Below are 11,908 nucleotides of genomic sequence, written 5' to 3'. Positions count from 1 at the left end.
CAGTACCTGAATCTCAGCATCCTCCTGGAGAAAGCAGGGACAGTACCGGTGTCTACCAGGAGAGGCGCACAGAACATACACTGCAAGCACCTGCAGAGTGCGGAGCGCACAGCCGGCCCACGCTGACGTGCTCACAACGCCAGCTGCTGGGTTTTGTTGTTTGTAACATCACGGTTAAGGCCATGTGGGCTGCAACTCAACATAATGTGCTAGCAAAAGCCTGGCTCTGCATTCACTGGGCCTGGGAGCCCGTGCTGTGTCTGGGGAAAACTACCCACAATGTCCTACGTCCTCAAACCTTTCTCCTGCAAAGTGGGATGACAGGTAACCCTTTCCGTAGCATGGATTTTTTGGTGAAGTGAAACCAAGTGTTTGGAAGACCACACGTGGGAGATGCTCGGATGGAAAGTCAGGTCCATTCCCAAGACGGAAACATGGGGGAGCACCACGAGCCTTCACTGAGCAGGGGAGAGGTGAGCCAGCAAAGGGTTGGGGCTCGGGCCCCTGCCAGAGCCTACGGACAGGATGGCTGCTGGTGGCTCTGCCCCAGGGGCATCACATGGCCTAGAAATCCAGGCATCCATGCTCAGCACCCTCAAAAGACTGAACATTGGGGGCGCCTGGGTGGCTCAGTCAGTTAAGCGTCCAACTTTGGCTCAGTCATGATCTCACGGTTCATGATTTCACGTCCATGTGCTCTGTGCGGACAGCTCAGAGCCTGAGCCTGCTTCGGATTCTGTGTCTCCCTCTCTCTCTGCCCCTCCCCCGCTCATGCTCTGTCTCTCTCTCTCTCTCTCTCTCTGTCTCTCAAAAATGAACATTAACAAAAAAATTTTTTAAAAAGACCTAACAGTGTCACAGTTAAGTGTAAAACCCTGTGGAGGCAGGCTGCCTGGGTTCAAATATTGGCCCTGAAATGTACTTGCTGTGTGGCCTCAGTCCCCTCGTCTTAGAGGGGTGATGACAGGACCCATCCAAAGGTTGTCATGTGGTTTAACAGTGTCAGCCTTTGCCTCACGTGAGTAGGCATTATTATGTCTTTGAAGTGAATTTAATTTACGTAAACTCAAAGTATAGGTGCTTAAAAAAACTATTTGCCACGAAGGCAGTGAGGGCATCTCCTCAAGCCAAGCACAACTATAACATTTATGGTTACATTTTCCCCAAACGATGCGGCCCTTAGAGACAGCGTAGCTACTTTGATCCGCACCAACAAGATGGCAGTCTGTTTCACCCTCAGCCTTGCTGGATTAGGAGACCGCGAGGTGGCCGCCAACATGGGCCTCCATCCCCACACAAGACTCGAACCCACGGAACTGTGTTCTCAGCGCCGTCTCTCTTCCCTGACATGTGACACCCCTTGAGGGGACGCAGGGCACCGCATGATTTCCAGGTAAACCCCAGCCTTACCGTCTCATGCCAGAAAACATACTGAAATACGAGTGAGGCAGTGCAGTATGAAAAGAATTGCCTCAAATCCACTCTACTATCATTTTGAAAGCAGTACCTTACTAATAGAGATACTGTACGTTAATAAATTAATGTTTGTCACACATGACTAATACCTCCAATCTCAATGCATTCAACCGAAATTGAAAATGGCGCTCTAAGTTGGTCCAACCTCTTGCTTGAGAACAGGATCTCTTCTTGGTCTATTCACCAGACTGAGACCCTTCTTGATCTACTGATGTCAGTGGGTAAACCTGGCGACCCACGATGGGAAAAGGAGAAGATGCAGCGGGGAGGAGTTTAGAGGTTTAAGAATCTAGTCTGGTCCTGTCTCTGCTACCTCTTGAGTGCCTGAAGGACCTAATTCCCTAAAACTCAGGCTTTGGAACTCTCTTCACCACTGTGCCAAGGCTGTGAACTGTTGCTCGTGTAATATTTTTCTTTACATCGACTCTCTTCTTTTACGAAACGTTTTATTTTAGAAGCAAGTGCTGACTAGTCACCTTTGGAGCATAATCATCAACCGATTTGTGACAAACTGTCCAGTAACAAGAAAGAATCAAGCGTTTATCCAGCGTTTCCTATATGAGCTGTGCCATGGGGAACCAGGCAAGTGAGGAGGGGCAGCCTGCCTTCAAAGAGGCATTCCTACCAGTAAATGAAAAAGGAATGACACAATTAGGGTACCGCCATTAACGGGCCTAGGGGCTGAGTGAGCATCAGTGACGGCCAACATCACAGAAAGAGAGACACGGGGTGTTCTGTGCCTTTGAACGAAAGAGCACGCCTTCTACGTTCTTACCAAAGGGATCGGACCTGATTCTGCCCGAGTCTCTAGGCCCGGCTACCGATTTGCAGGAGACACATCAGACAGGAAAACTGTGCAAGAGGCCCACACCTGTGCAATCCGCAAATCCAGACTGTGAAAACGCTCTGGGTCAAACAGCCCAGGATCTTCAGCAGATGAAGGAACGGATAAAAGGAAGGGATGGAGGGGAGAAATCACTGTATTAAAAGGCTTAAAAGACACAGCCAGTGTCTAAAAATGGGAAAGACTAAACTACCGTATTAAGAGACGATAAGACTCAAGTGATAAAACTATAAAGACGCACAAGGAAGTCAAGCCACCGCTTGCCGGGAGATCGAGATTAGAACACGAATAACCTTCCAGAGTGGCGGCCAGAGTTCTGTTTCCCAACCGGGGTGGTGGTTTGAGGAACTTAACCTTATAAGAACTCATTACTAAAACATCTATTTTGTGTGTGTGTGTGTTTTTAAATATTTGTCTTATAATACCTCGTAAGCAAAACAGTGACTTAGAAACGGGTGTTTGCCAAAGCTTAGAAACGGAAGCCTGGTACTCTTCTGTTAAAAAGAGGATACAGGTGTGCTGACACCAAACAGAAACATTCCCCTTGAGGCATTCAGGAGAACTTAAAGCTAATTAAAAGGGGAATGTAACTTTAAATCTATGCACCAGCCAAAGTCACCCTTTGTACCCAGGGCCACTTTGCGCTGGGGTATATGCACCCTACTTTGGCAAATACGGTAAGTGACAGAGCCGGGATCTGAACCCAGGTCCTTCTGACCCCAAAATGTATCAAGAGACTTCTTCGAACAGGGAAGGAGCCGAGGTCCAGTTCCGTCCCTTTCACACAGGGCTGTTCTAAGCCCGGTGTGCGGTTACACTGAGAAAACCCACCCCAAACCCAGTTTTAGATCTTTCTGGGCTGGGAGTGTTGAAGCTAACTTAGCAGAGCACAGGACTTGGTGATTTTGGAGAAGACAGGAAGTCTCAAGCTTTAAATTACACGCAATATACGATAGCATCCCGTCTTACATAGGAGGTGGGCTCTAAAATTAGCATGCATAGTAAGAGCTGCACAGAATTGAAATAATCTCAAAGAATCCCTTAAAGCATCTTGAAGTCACTGGGCCACTGGCCCGTTAGAAGCTCCAAAGGCAAGGATTAATTTTGTACCTTTTCGCATTTGGGCTCTGGCCACCCCCTCCTTAGGCATGGAGGCCAGGGTCTAATTCGAACGGGGAAAGGTGACAGATTACTTAAAGGGATGGCCCCTGCTCTCGCAGATAGACATGGAATCACAGTTAACAGCGAATAGGGCACAAGTGTCCCCTTCTTTTCTTGGGAGCCACGGTTTTGCGCTCACTAGTCCCTGCCTAGGACACTGTGCCCCCTGCTCCATTAGTCTCCCACAGGCTGTGTTTTCAGGCAACCCCTCCCTCAAGGAGGTCCCTGCAACTGGCAGAATATACCGGAGCATTTATCTGGAGGGTCTGGAGGGCTGACTATAACCGTCTAAACCCACATCCTGTGGCCCTTCCCAACTCACTCCCATCGCTAAGCTCTGCTAGAACATCTTATATTGTGAGAGCAAAAGTCCTCAGCTCCTGTCCGCAAGTCACCTCTTGCTGTCTGAGAAAGACCCTGCTCTGTTGGTTATTAAACCAATTGCCTGAGTTCTTTTATCCTCATTGAAACAGCATCTGCCTAGGGGAGAGCTTCTCAGTGGCAACCTCAGAAATTTTCAGCAGCATCCCCTGGGCACAGCAGCCTCCCATCTCCAGAATGGAAAGGGTCCAGGTGCTTCTTTGGAGTGAGCACTGCTGGGATGGCTTTGGTCAAAGCCTGGAGAAGCCCTAGAGGTGGAATGGCCAGGCCCCTGGACAAGTTACCATGGTCTGGAAGCAGGAATGGAGCTGGGTCAGGAACGGCGGCTTCCCGGGCAGGGCCAGCACCCGCTTCTCCACCATCGTGCATTCCACATCGTCATCTTGGATCACGACGTCCTTCTTCAGGATCTTCACAGCATAGAGCTCGTCTGTGCCTTTCCGCTCTGAGAGCATGACCTGGGAAAGAGAATAAGCCTGTCAGGGTGGTCGGAAGGGCCCAGAAAGCCGCGGCAGCCGATGCTCATTCAGACCCACTCCAAGCTCTGCCCAGATGCCCTCTGTGGACACTGAAACGATGGATAAAGTTTTCTCCAGACCTCGCATTTTGTTTATTTTTGAGACAGAGAGAGACAGAGCATGAGCGGGGGAGGGGCAGAGAGAGAGGGAGACACAGAATCGGAAACAGGCTCCAGGCTCCGAGCCATCAGCCCAGAGCCTGACGCGGGGCTCGAACTCACGGACCGCGAGATCGTGACCTGGCTGAAGTCGGACGCTTAACCGACTGCGCCATCCAGGCGCCCCCAGACCTCGCATTTTGAATGGCTAAACCCAATCAGTAGGGAGGGTTCCAACAACAACAAGCAAGTATCGATCCTTTTGGGATTTGTATCAATGCCCAGCCAACAGGGCTAGGATGTAAACCTCATGAGGGAAAGGATCTTTGCTGGTTTTGTTTACTGCTGTCACCCAAGAGCCTGGTATAGTGCCTGGTACATGGTAGAGTTTCGATAAATATTTGTTGAATGAGAGAATGGGCGAATTCCTGATAAAACTGAATTTGGAGCACCTGTCTCCTTATTCACTCGATTATTTAATATTCAAGAAAAGCCTGCTAAGCGCTGGGAATACAGCAATAAAGAAGCAGACACGTTCTCTGCCCCTGCCGTCCAGAGGAAGAAAGGCTTCTGATATTAATTACAGGGATGATTAGTGTAATATTTTAACACCCTCTCCTGTTGTCCCGGGGCTTCCTTCCATGCAGCTGTGGTCACCAATCCAGCATGTTAATCAGGGTGGCTCAGGACACATCATTACTTTCACTGGTTGTGATTATGCCAGACGCCACAGTGGCCAGAGGGTACCATTTTCAAGAAGCCTCTTAGAAGCAGCACAGGGCAGTACCACTACCCTGCAGGAGACCTGATCGGCCCTGGGGCTTCTGGGAAGGCTTCCTGGAGGAAGAAGCAATCAGGCTGCAATAAGCATTCACTGCATGCACTGTGTCGTGTCACCACTACATTTTTGAGTACTTACCAAAGTGCCACACAAGTAGTGGTTTTCATTTGTTACTTCTCATTACTTTGCAGAACCCCATTTTACAGGAAAGCCAGGCTCATGGAGGGGAAGATGCCCTCACACAGCAAATTCAGTTAGGGACAGGGCCAGGGTTTGAACTCAGGTCTAACTGACTCTAAAGTCTCTGCCTTTAAACACTTGACTTGCTCAGAGCTCCAGAAGAATCCTCAAGGTGCTTAGGTGGTTGGGTAAATAAAATGCTCACACCTGACTCAGCTGGGGGACCAGAGAATGCAATAGAGCCTTAAGGCCAGAGGGAGGGAGGCCTAGAAAGCTCTTTGAGGCAGGAGGGCAGCTTGGCATACTTCGTTCAGCTCTTATCTTAATGGTAAATTAGAGTCTAACTGCATGGAAGCTTCCAGGCTGAGCCCACCGGCTCCCAGAGGCCCCATTTCCTGCTCTCACCATCTCCTTTCTCATCACAGCCAGGGGTGGCCATGGGCACTGTAGACCCAGGAATTTAGAGCACTTAGCAAGAAAGTTCCTGGTGCACACTGCCACTACCATAGGACTTTCTCAGCTTCTCCCCTCCAGCACCACTAGAGAAATAAGGGCTGCCAAGCTGAGCAGGTCCTACCTGCTGGGCATCTACTCGATCCCCACGCAGACCCGCCAGTCCACATGGCAGGGTGGGGCTCAAAGCGCTGGGCCATGTGTCTTCAGTTTGTTTCCGGTCTTCCCTGTTCTCTCGCTAGTCCTCAAGGGCCATTTTCCCTTCCCCAGCCCTCACCACAATAGAAATAATGCCTCTAGGAGGCCAGTGTTCGAAGATGCAGAGAGTCAGGTGGAGACAGGGCTTTTCTGCTCCCAGGTTCCAGAGAAGATTGGGGAAGGGACAAGTGCAGGGTGGAGGCAGGGACGTGACTTGCCTGGGAGACAAACCAGTAGAGGGGCTGAAGGTGGAAAGAAGAACCTTCAGCTGAGAGGACCCCTGAGCCCAACAGGAGGGGGCTCAGTAGTGAGCCGGTTTCGAGTGTGGACAGCCCCACCGATCCGTCACCACTGGTCAAGGCACCATCTAACAATCCCCTTCTCTTTTTTTTTCTTTTTAAAAATTTATTTATTTTTTATTTTTTATATTAAATATAATTTATTGTCAAATTGGTTTCCATACAACACCCAGTGCTCATCCCAACAGGTGCCCTCCTCGATGCCCATCACCCACTTTCCCCTCTCCCCCACCTCCCATCAACCCTCAGTTTGTTCTCAGGATTTAAGAGTCTCTTATGGTTTGCCTCCTTCTTAAGTTTCTCAGGATCCACATATGAGTGAAAACATAAGGTATCTATCTTTCTCTGTATGACTTATTTCACTTAGCGTAATACCCTCCAGTTCCATCCACGTTGCTTCAAATGGCATGATTTCATTCTTTCTCACTGCCAAGAAGTATTCCAAACAATCCCCTGCTCGACCACCCAAGACACAGAGGAGGGGGCCCTGGACACCTTGAGTGTCGATGCAGTCATGATAGGACATCCCAGCCCCCTGACAGGAGGAGAAGCAGGACAGATGGCTGAGAAGTTCCCTGATAATATTTCCATTATCCCCATTTTACAGATAGACTAACTGAGGCTCAGAGAGCTTAACCTGCTCGAGCTAACAACTGCTCTAAAAATGCTGCTCTGGCCATGTTACTCAAATGCATACAATCCTTCAGTGATCCCCACAAGCCAGACAATTCCGTGACCACATTCCCTTCTTTCTTTTCCTTTGAATATTCTATTCCCACCGCTTGCAATGTCCTTCTACACTCTTTCACTGCCCAGAAAATCAGTGATTCAGCTCAGATGTCACCTCCTTCTCAAACCCTCAGGGATGTACTCAGACCCAATGGGTCACTCTCTCCGCGCTGGGCACCAGGACTTTTCTGTAGCTATGTCAGTCACTTTAACACAAGTTTCCCAAACTTCCATCGATCATTCGTGTGCCTTTTGCACATCTTTTCCCATCACCTAGACTGGTATTTGCTTAGTATTTTAACAACCTCGTCATATTTTTACTTAACTAAATTTATCTGAAAAAGGAAACTCTGTATCACCACTATTAATGGCAAGCCAGTATCACCAGCCATAAATGGAAATAAGCATAAAAATAAATAAAAGCAAAGCAGTGCTAGGAAATTCTAGTTAGCTTTTGCTAGCTGCTGAAGGTTCCAAGCCAGCCTCTGTGTGCTCTCCTTGTTAAAGGGAAAAATGATGTTAGCAAGTGTTAGAGAACTATTAACGGCATATTGTCATCAACTGAGATTTTCTTGTTCCAAGTAATAAGAAAGACTGAAAGAAAACATAAAGAGAGAATCGTTCTATCATGATGTGATTTAATTTCATTTAATATCACTTCTATGTACCACCTAAAAAAATCTCAAGCACTAAGCTAAAATCACCTTGCAAATCATCAATGCTACGTGCTTCGCACCTCAGGAAATACTGTGGCATTTGCAGAAATCAGGTTTTTTAAAAATTTCTTTTACATTTATTTTTTTTAAGAGACAGAGAGAGACAGAGCACAAGTGGGGGAGGGGCAGAGAAAGGGGGAGACACAAGCAGGCTCCAGGCTCTGAGCTGTCAGCACAGAGCCCGACGTGGGGCTCGAATTCACAGACTGAGATTGTGACCTGAGCCAAAGTCGGACACTTAACCGACTGAGCCACCCAGGCGTCCCTGAAATTTTTTTTTTTTAAGTCAACTAACAGGGATGTGTGTGGATTCTGGTCCCTTGCTCTGTCCCAAGCAACATGGGTAGAAGGAAGAAAAAACCGATACCAGATAGCATCTCTGACATCGTGTGAGTGGTGTACAAATGAGCCAAGGTTGGGAAATTCCCCTGTATTGGCTGGAGGAAAGTAGGAATGAAACACATGAAACGCTGGTAACTATGGAGATACAGAAGTGAATCAAGTCCTAGAGCAGGGGTCAGAAAACTTTTCCTGGGAAGGGCTGAATAGTAAATATTTTAGTCTCTATATCAACCACTCAACTCCACCATCATAGTGGGAAAGCAACCATAGACAATACACAAATGCATGGGTGCAGTTATGTTCCAATAACATTTTTTTGTATAAAACTAAGTGATGGCTAAATGTCCACTGATAGATGAATAGATGAATGGGTAAAGAAAACAGTGTGTGCATGTGTGTGCATGTGTGTGTACACAGTGGAATATCACTCAGCCACAAAAAATAAGGAGATCTTGCCAAGTGTGACAACGTGGATGGACCTAGAAGGTATTGTGCTAAGTGAAATTAGTCAGAGAAAGAGAAATACCATAAGGTTTCACTCATATGAGGAATCTAAAAACCAAAACAAACACACAAACCAGAAACAGACCCACAAATACAGAGAACAAACTGGTGGTTGCCAGAGGGGAAGGGGTTTCAGGATGGGCGAAATAGGTGAAGGGGGTTAAGAGGTACAAATTTCCAGGGGTGCCTGGGTGGCTCAGTCGGTTAAGCATCCGACTTCGGCTCAGGTCATGATCTCACAGCTCGTGGGTTCAAGCCCTGCATCAGGCTCTGTGCTGACAGCTCAGGGCCTGGAGCTTGCTTTGGGTTCTGTGTCTCCCTCTCTCTCTGGCCCTCCCCTACTTGCGCTCTGTCTCTCTCTCTCCCAAAAATAAACATTAAAAAAAAATTAAAAAAAAAAGAGGTACAAACTTCCAGCCATAAAATGAATAAGTCATGGGGACGAAAAGTCCCACATTGGGAATACAGTCAACAATATTATAATCACATTGTACGGTGATGGATGGTAACATTGAGGTGAGCATAGCATAATGTATACAATTGTAAATCACAATGTCATACACCTGAAACGAACAGAATAACGTGTGTCAACTATACTTCAATATAATTAAGTAAATACGTACATACATACATAAATGGAGATGGGCCAGGCACCAGATGTTTCTAGAATATGTGTTTCAAGAAAGATCAGGAGAAATAAAAGTGACCACATATTCACATGGGCAGTTCAATTTGGAAGTGAATCTTGGCATGCCTTTCAATTCTTCTGACTCTTTATTAGAAGAACCTTCTGGTTGGGCAGTGCACCCACCTGGCCACAGCTGATTGGATCAGAGGTAGCTACTGACCTAAGCTGAGCCAATCAGTTTCTCTCTCCAAAGAATTTGGAATAGGCTACTAGGCAAAGTCAGTCCTGGGTCCCTGAATAGAGAAACACATAGGTCTGCCTAGATTGGTCCTTTTCTACCACATGCAGGCAAAGAAGAAACTGATGTGTCTTGGGGGCAGGGGGGAGGGGAAGAAGTTCAGAGAATGAGAAGAGGACTTCCTTTCCAGTTCCTGGTTCCAATTTCTCATGAGGCTTGGCTGTTACCCATGAGAAACCTCCATATCCCTACAATAAAGTTACCATTTTTATTTATATCAGTTGGAGAATATTTCTGGTACTTAGGGGGTCCTGTAAGACAAAATTATTATTTGGGTGGCTCAAATTCTTAATCAAAATTAAAATTTCAGAAAGCCAAATACCAACAGGTCGGTACGCAATCAAAGCCAAGGCAAGGTCCATTCTCTATAAAGGACGATGCCTCCTGCTTCTTGGGGGACACTCATTTATGACACAGATCCCAAGCACCAGAAGGTCTGGGCTGTGGCCTGTGGTCTGCATGTTAACAAGTGTCTCTCCCCCTCCCCCTCATGACCCTAATCACAAAATCTGTTGATTTGCGGAACTCCGGAGTACTCTCAAAATCGATTCATTTCATATGGTGGTCAGGATATGGGTATCCTGATATTTCCCCAGGTATCCATGGGGAAAACAGACTTCTACCTTGATGTTCCTAACAGCTTCTTCTTCTCAGCAGTCATTAACAGGGGTAAGAAGGAAACTTCCCTTTGTTCCTCCTTAATATTCTCATCAGGCTTTTCCCTTTCAATAGGAATCTCTCCGGCCCCTCTTGGAGGTCTTTTTGAGAGCTTTCCTCACGTCATGAAGGAGATGGTTTTTCACAGTGCTTATAAAGATTTAATACTCCTCGATCCAAGACGCAATTTATGCCCCTTGAACCTGGGCAGACCTTTGCGACTGCCTCAATGAACAGGATGATGGCAGTGGCCCCCTGTGACTTCTGAGTAGTAGCTTCTCAGTTTCTCTTGGGACACCTGCCTTTGGAGCCCTGGTGCCACCATGCCAGTGAGGCCAAGGAATGAGACCCCGTGGAGAAGCCCTGGGCTGCATGCCAGCCAGCCCCGGTGCTCCAGCCTCAGCGGTCTCAGCCACTGCAGGAGAGACCCCAAACCACGATCAACCAGCACGCATTCCCAATTCGCGATCCTTGATGCACGGAGACACTGGGAGATAATAGTCTGTGGTTGGTGGAGTTTGGGGATGATGTCTCACCAGCGACAGACGACTAGAACAGAGTCTTCTAAGTTCCCACGTGCACTGATGTAACCCAGCATTGCCAGGTGTGGTCCCTGTTACCTTGGTTTCTTTAATTCTTGGGTTTTGTTGTGCATATTCTCTTCTATCACTTTCTTTATTTTATCTTATTTCATTTCATTTTATTTTATTATTTTATTTATGTTATGCTATTTTATTTTTAAATGTTTATTTATTTTTGAGAGAAGGAGAGAACAGGGGAGAGGCACAGAGACGGGGGGAGACAGAGGATCCGAAGCAGGCTCTGTGCTGACAGCAGAGAGCCTGATGCAGGGCTCAAACTCACAAACTGTGAGATCATGACCTAAGCCGAAGTCAGTCTCTTAATCGACTAAGCCACCCAGGTGCCCTTCAATCAGTTTTATTTTTAAAAGGCTTCAATTAAGAGATGCAACAGAGAAGGAATTCATTGTGCCTTCCAAATGTGTCATCTTTTCTAGTCTTATCCAGGACTTGGAAGGCTGGCCAATTCATCCATTCATTCAGTAAACATTACGTGTCTGGGATGCACCAGGCACTGGGATAGGCACTGGGGATGCAGGGCTCACAAAGCTCCCCCTCCTGCACAAATAATTACCTAAATCAGTTACGATTAAACCCCAGCAAGAGAAGTGCACGGCGCCTCACGACTGGTTAAACAGAGGACCCAACCTGATCTCGCAGGTCAGCGAAAGGTGTTCTGGGGAAACAATAGCGAAGTGTGGACCTAGAAGATGAGCAGAGCCAGCAGGCATATTCCAGGCAGAGGGAAGAGAACTGTGCTCCCTTAGGATCAAACTATCCAAACCTACAAACCTTCTCCTAGAATTACTGTAGGAAGTGAGCACTCAAGCTCTAGAATGCAGATCCTAGATTTCAATTCCCAGCTGTCTGCAAGGCAGCAACCAATCATCTCTAGCAGAATTGGAGAGATCCAGCAACCAGAGCAGCCGGGATGCTGGACCAACAAAGGCTGGAATGGAATGGTACAGGGTTTGCACCAGGAAGAAGGGAGGGGGGCGCTGAAGGTGGGACCAGCACAGGTGGGGGGGTCCTTATGGGTTGGTAATGATAACCCCTCCCATTTC

General features: G+C 47.4%; 1 protein-coding gene and 1 long non-coding RNA gene across 4 annotated transcripts in view; both read right to left on the bottom strand.

Annotated features, from left to right (window-relative positions):
- Positions 1-4,140, bottom strand: part of LOC125927973 (uncharacterized) — a 6,767-nt gene extending 2,627 nt beyond the window's left edge. Inside the window, exon 1 of the long non-coding RNA XR_007459512.1 lies at positions 7-4,140. This is a non-coding gene — a long non-coding RNA (uncharacterized LOC125927973). The remainder of the gene's footprint in view (positions 1-6) is intronic.
- PRKCB (protein kinase C beta) overlaps positions 1-11,908 on the bottom strand; it is a 331,104-nt gene that overhangs the window by 59,611 nt on the left and 259,585 nt on the right. For all 3 annotated transcript variants that reach the window (XM_049638440.1, XM_049638439.1, XM_049638441.1), the window contains one exon: positions 4,147-4,320. In XM_049638440.1, coding sequence (XP_049494397.1) covers positions 4,147-4,320 — 174 coding nt within the window. The remainder of the gene's footprint in view (positions 1-4,146; positions 4,321-11,908) is intronic.

This window comes from Panthera uncia, chromosome E3 (genome assembly GCF_023721935.1).
Source record: "Panthera uncia isolate 11264 chromosome E3, Puncia_PCG_1.0, whole genome shotgun sequence".
NCBI lineage: Eukaryota > Metazoa > Chordata > Mammalia > Carnivora > Felidae > Panthera > Panthera uncia.
The sequence above is the reverse complement of the archived record's forward strand: the minus strand, read 5'-3'. Positions and strand labels throughout refer to the sequence as shown.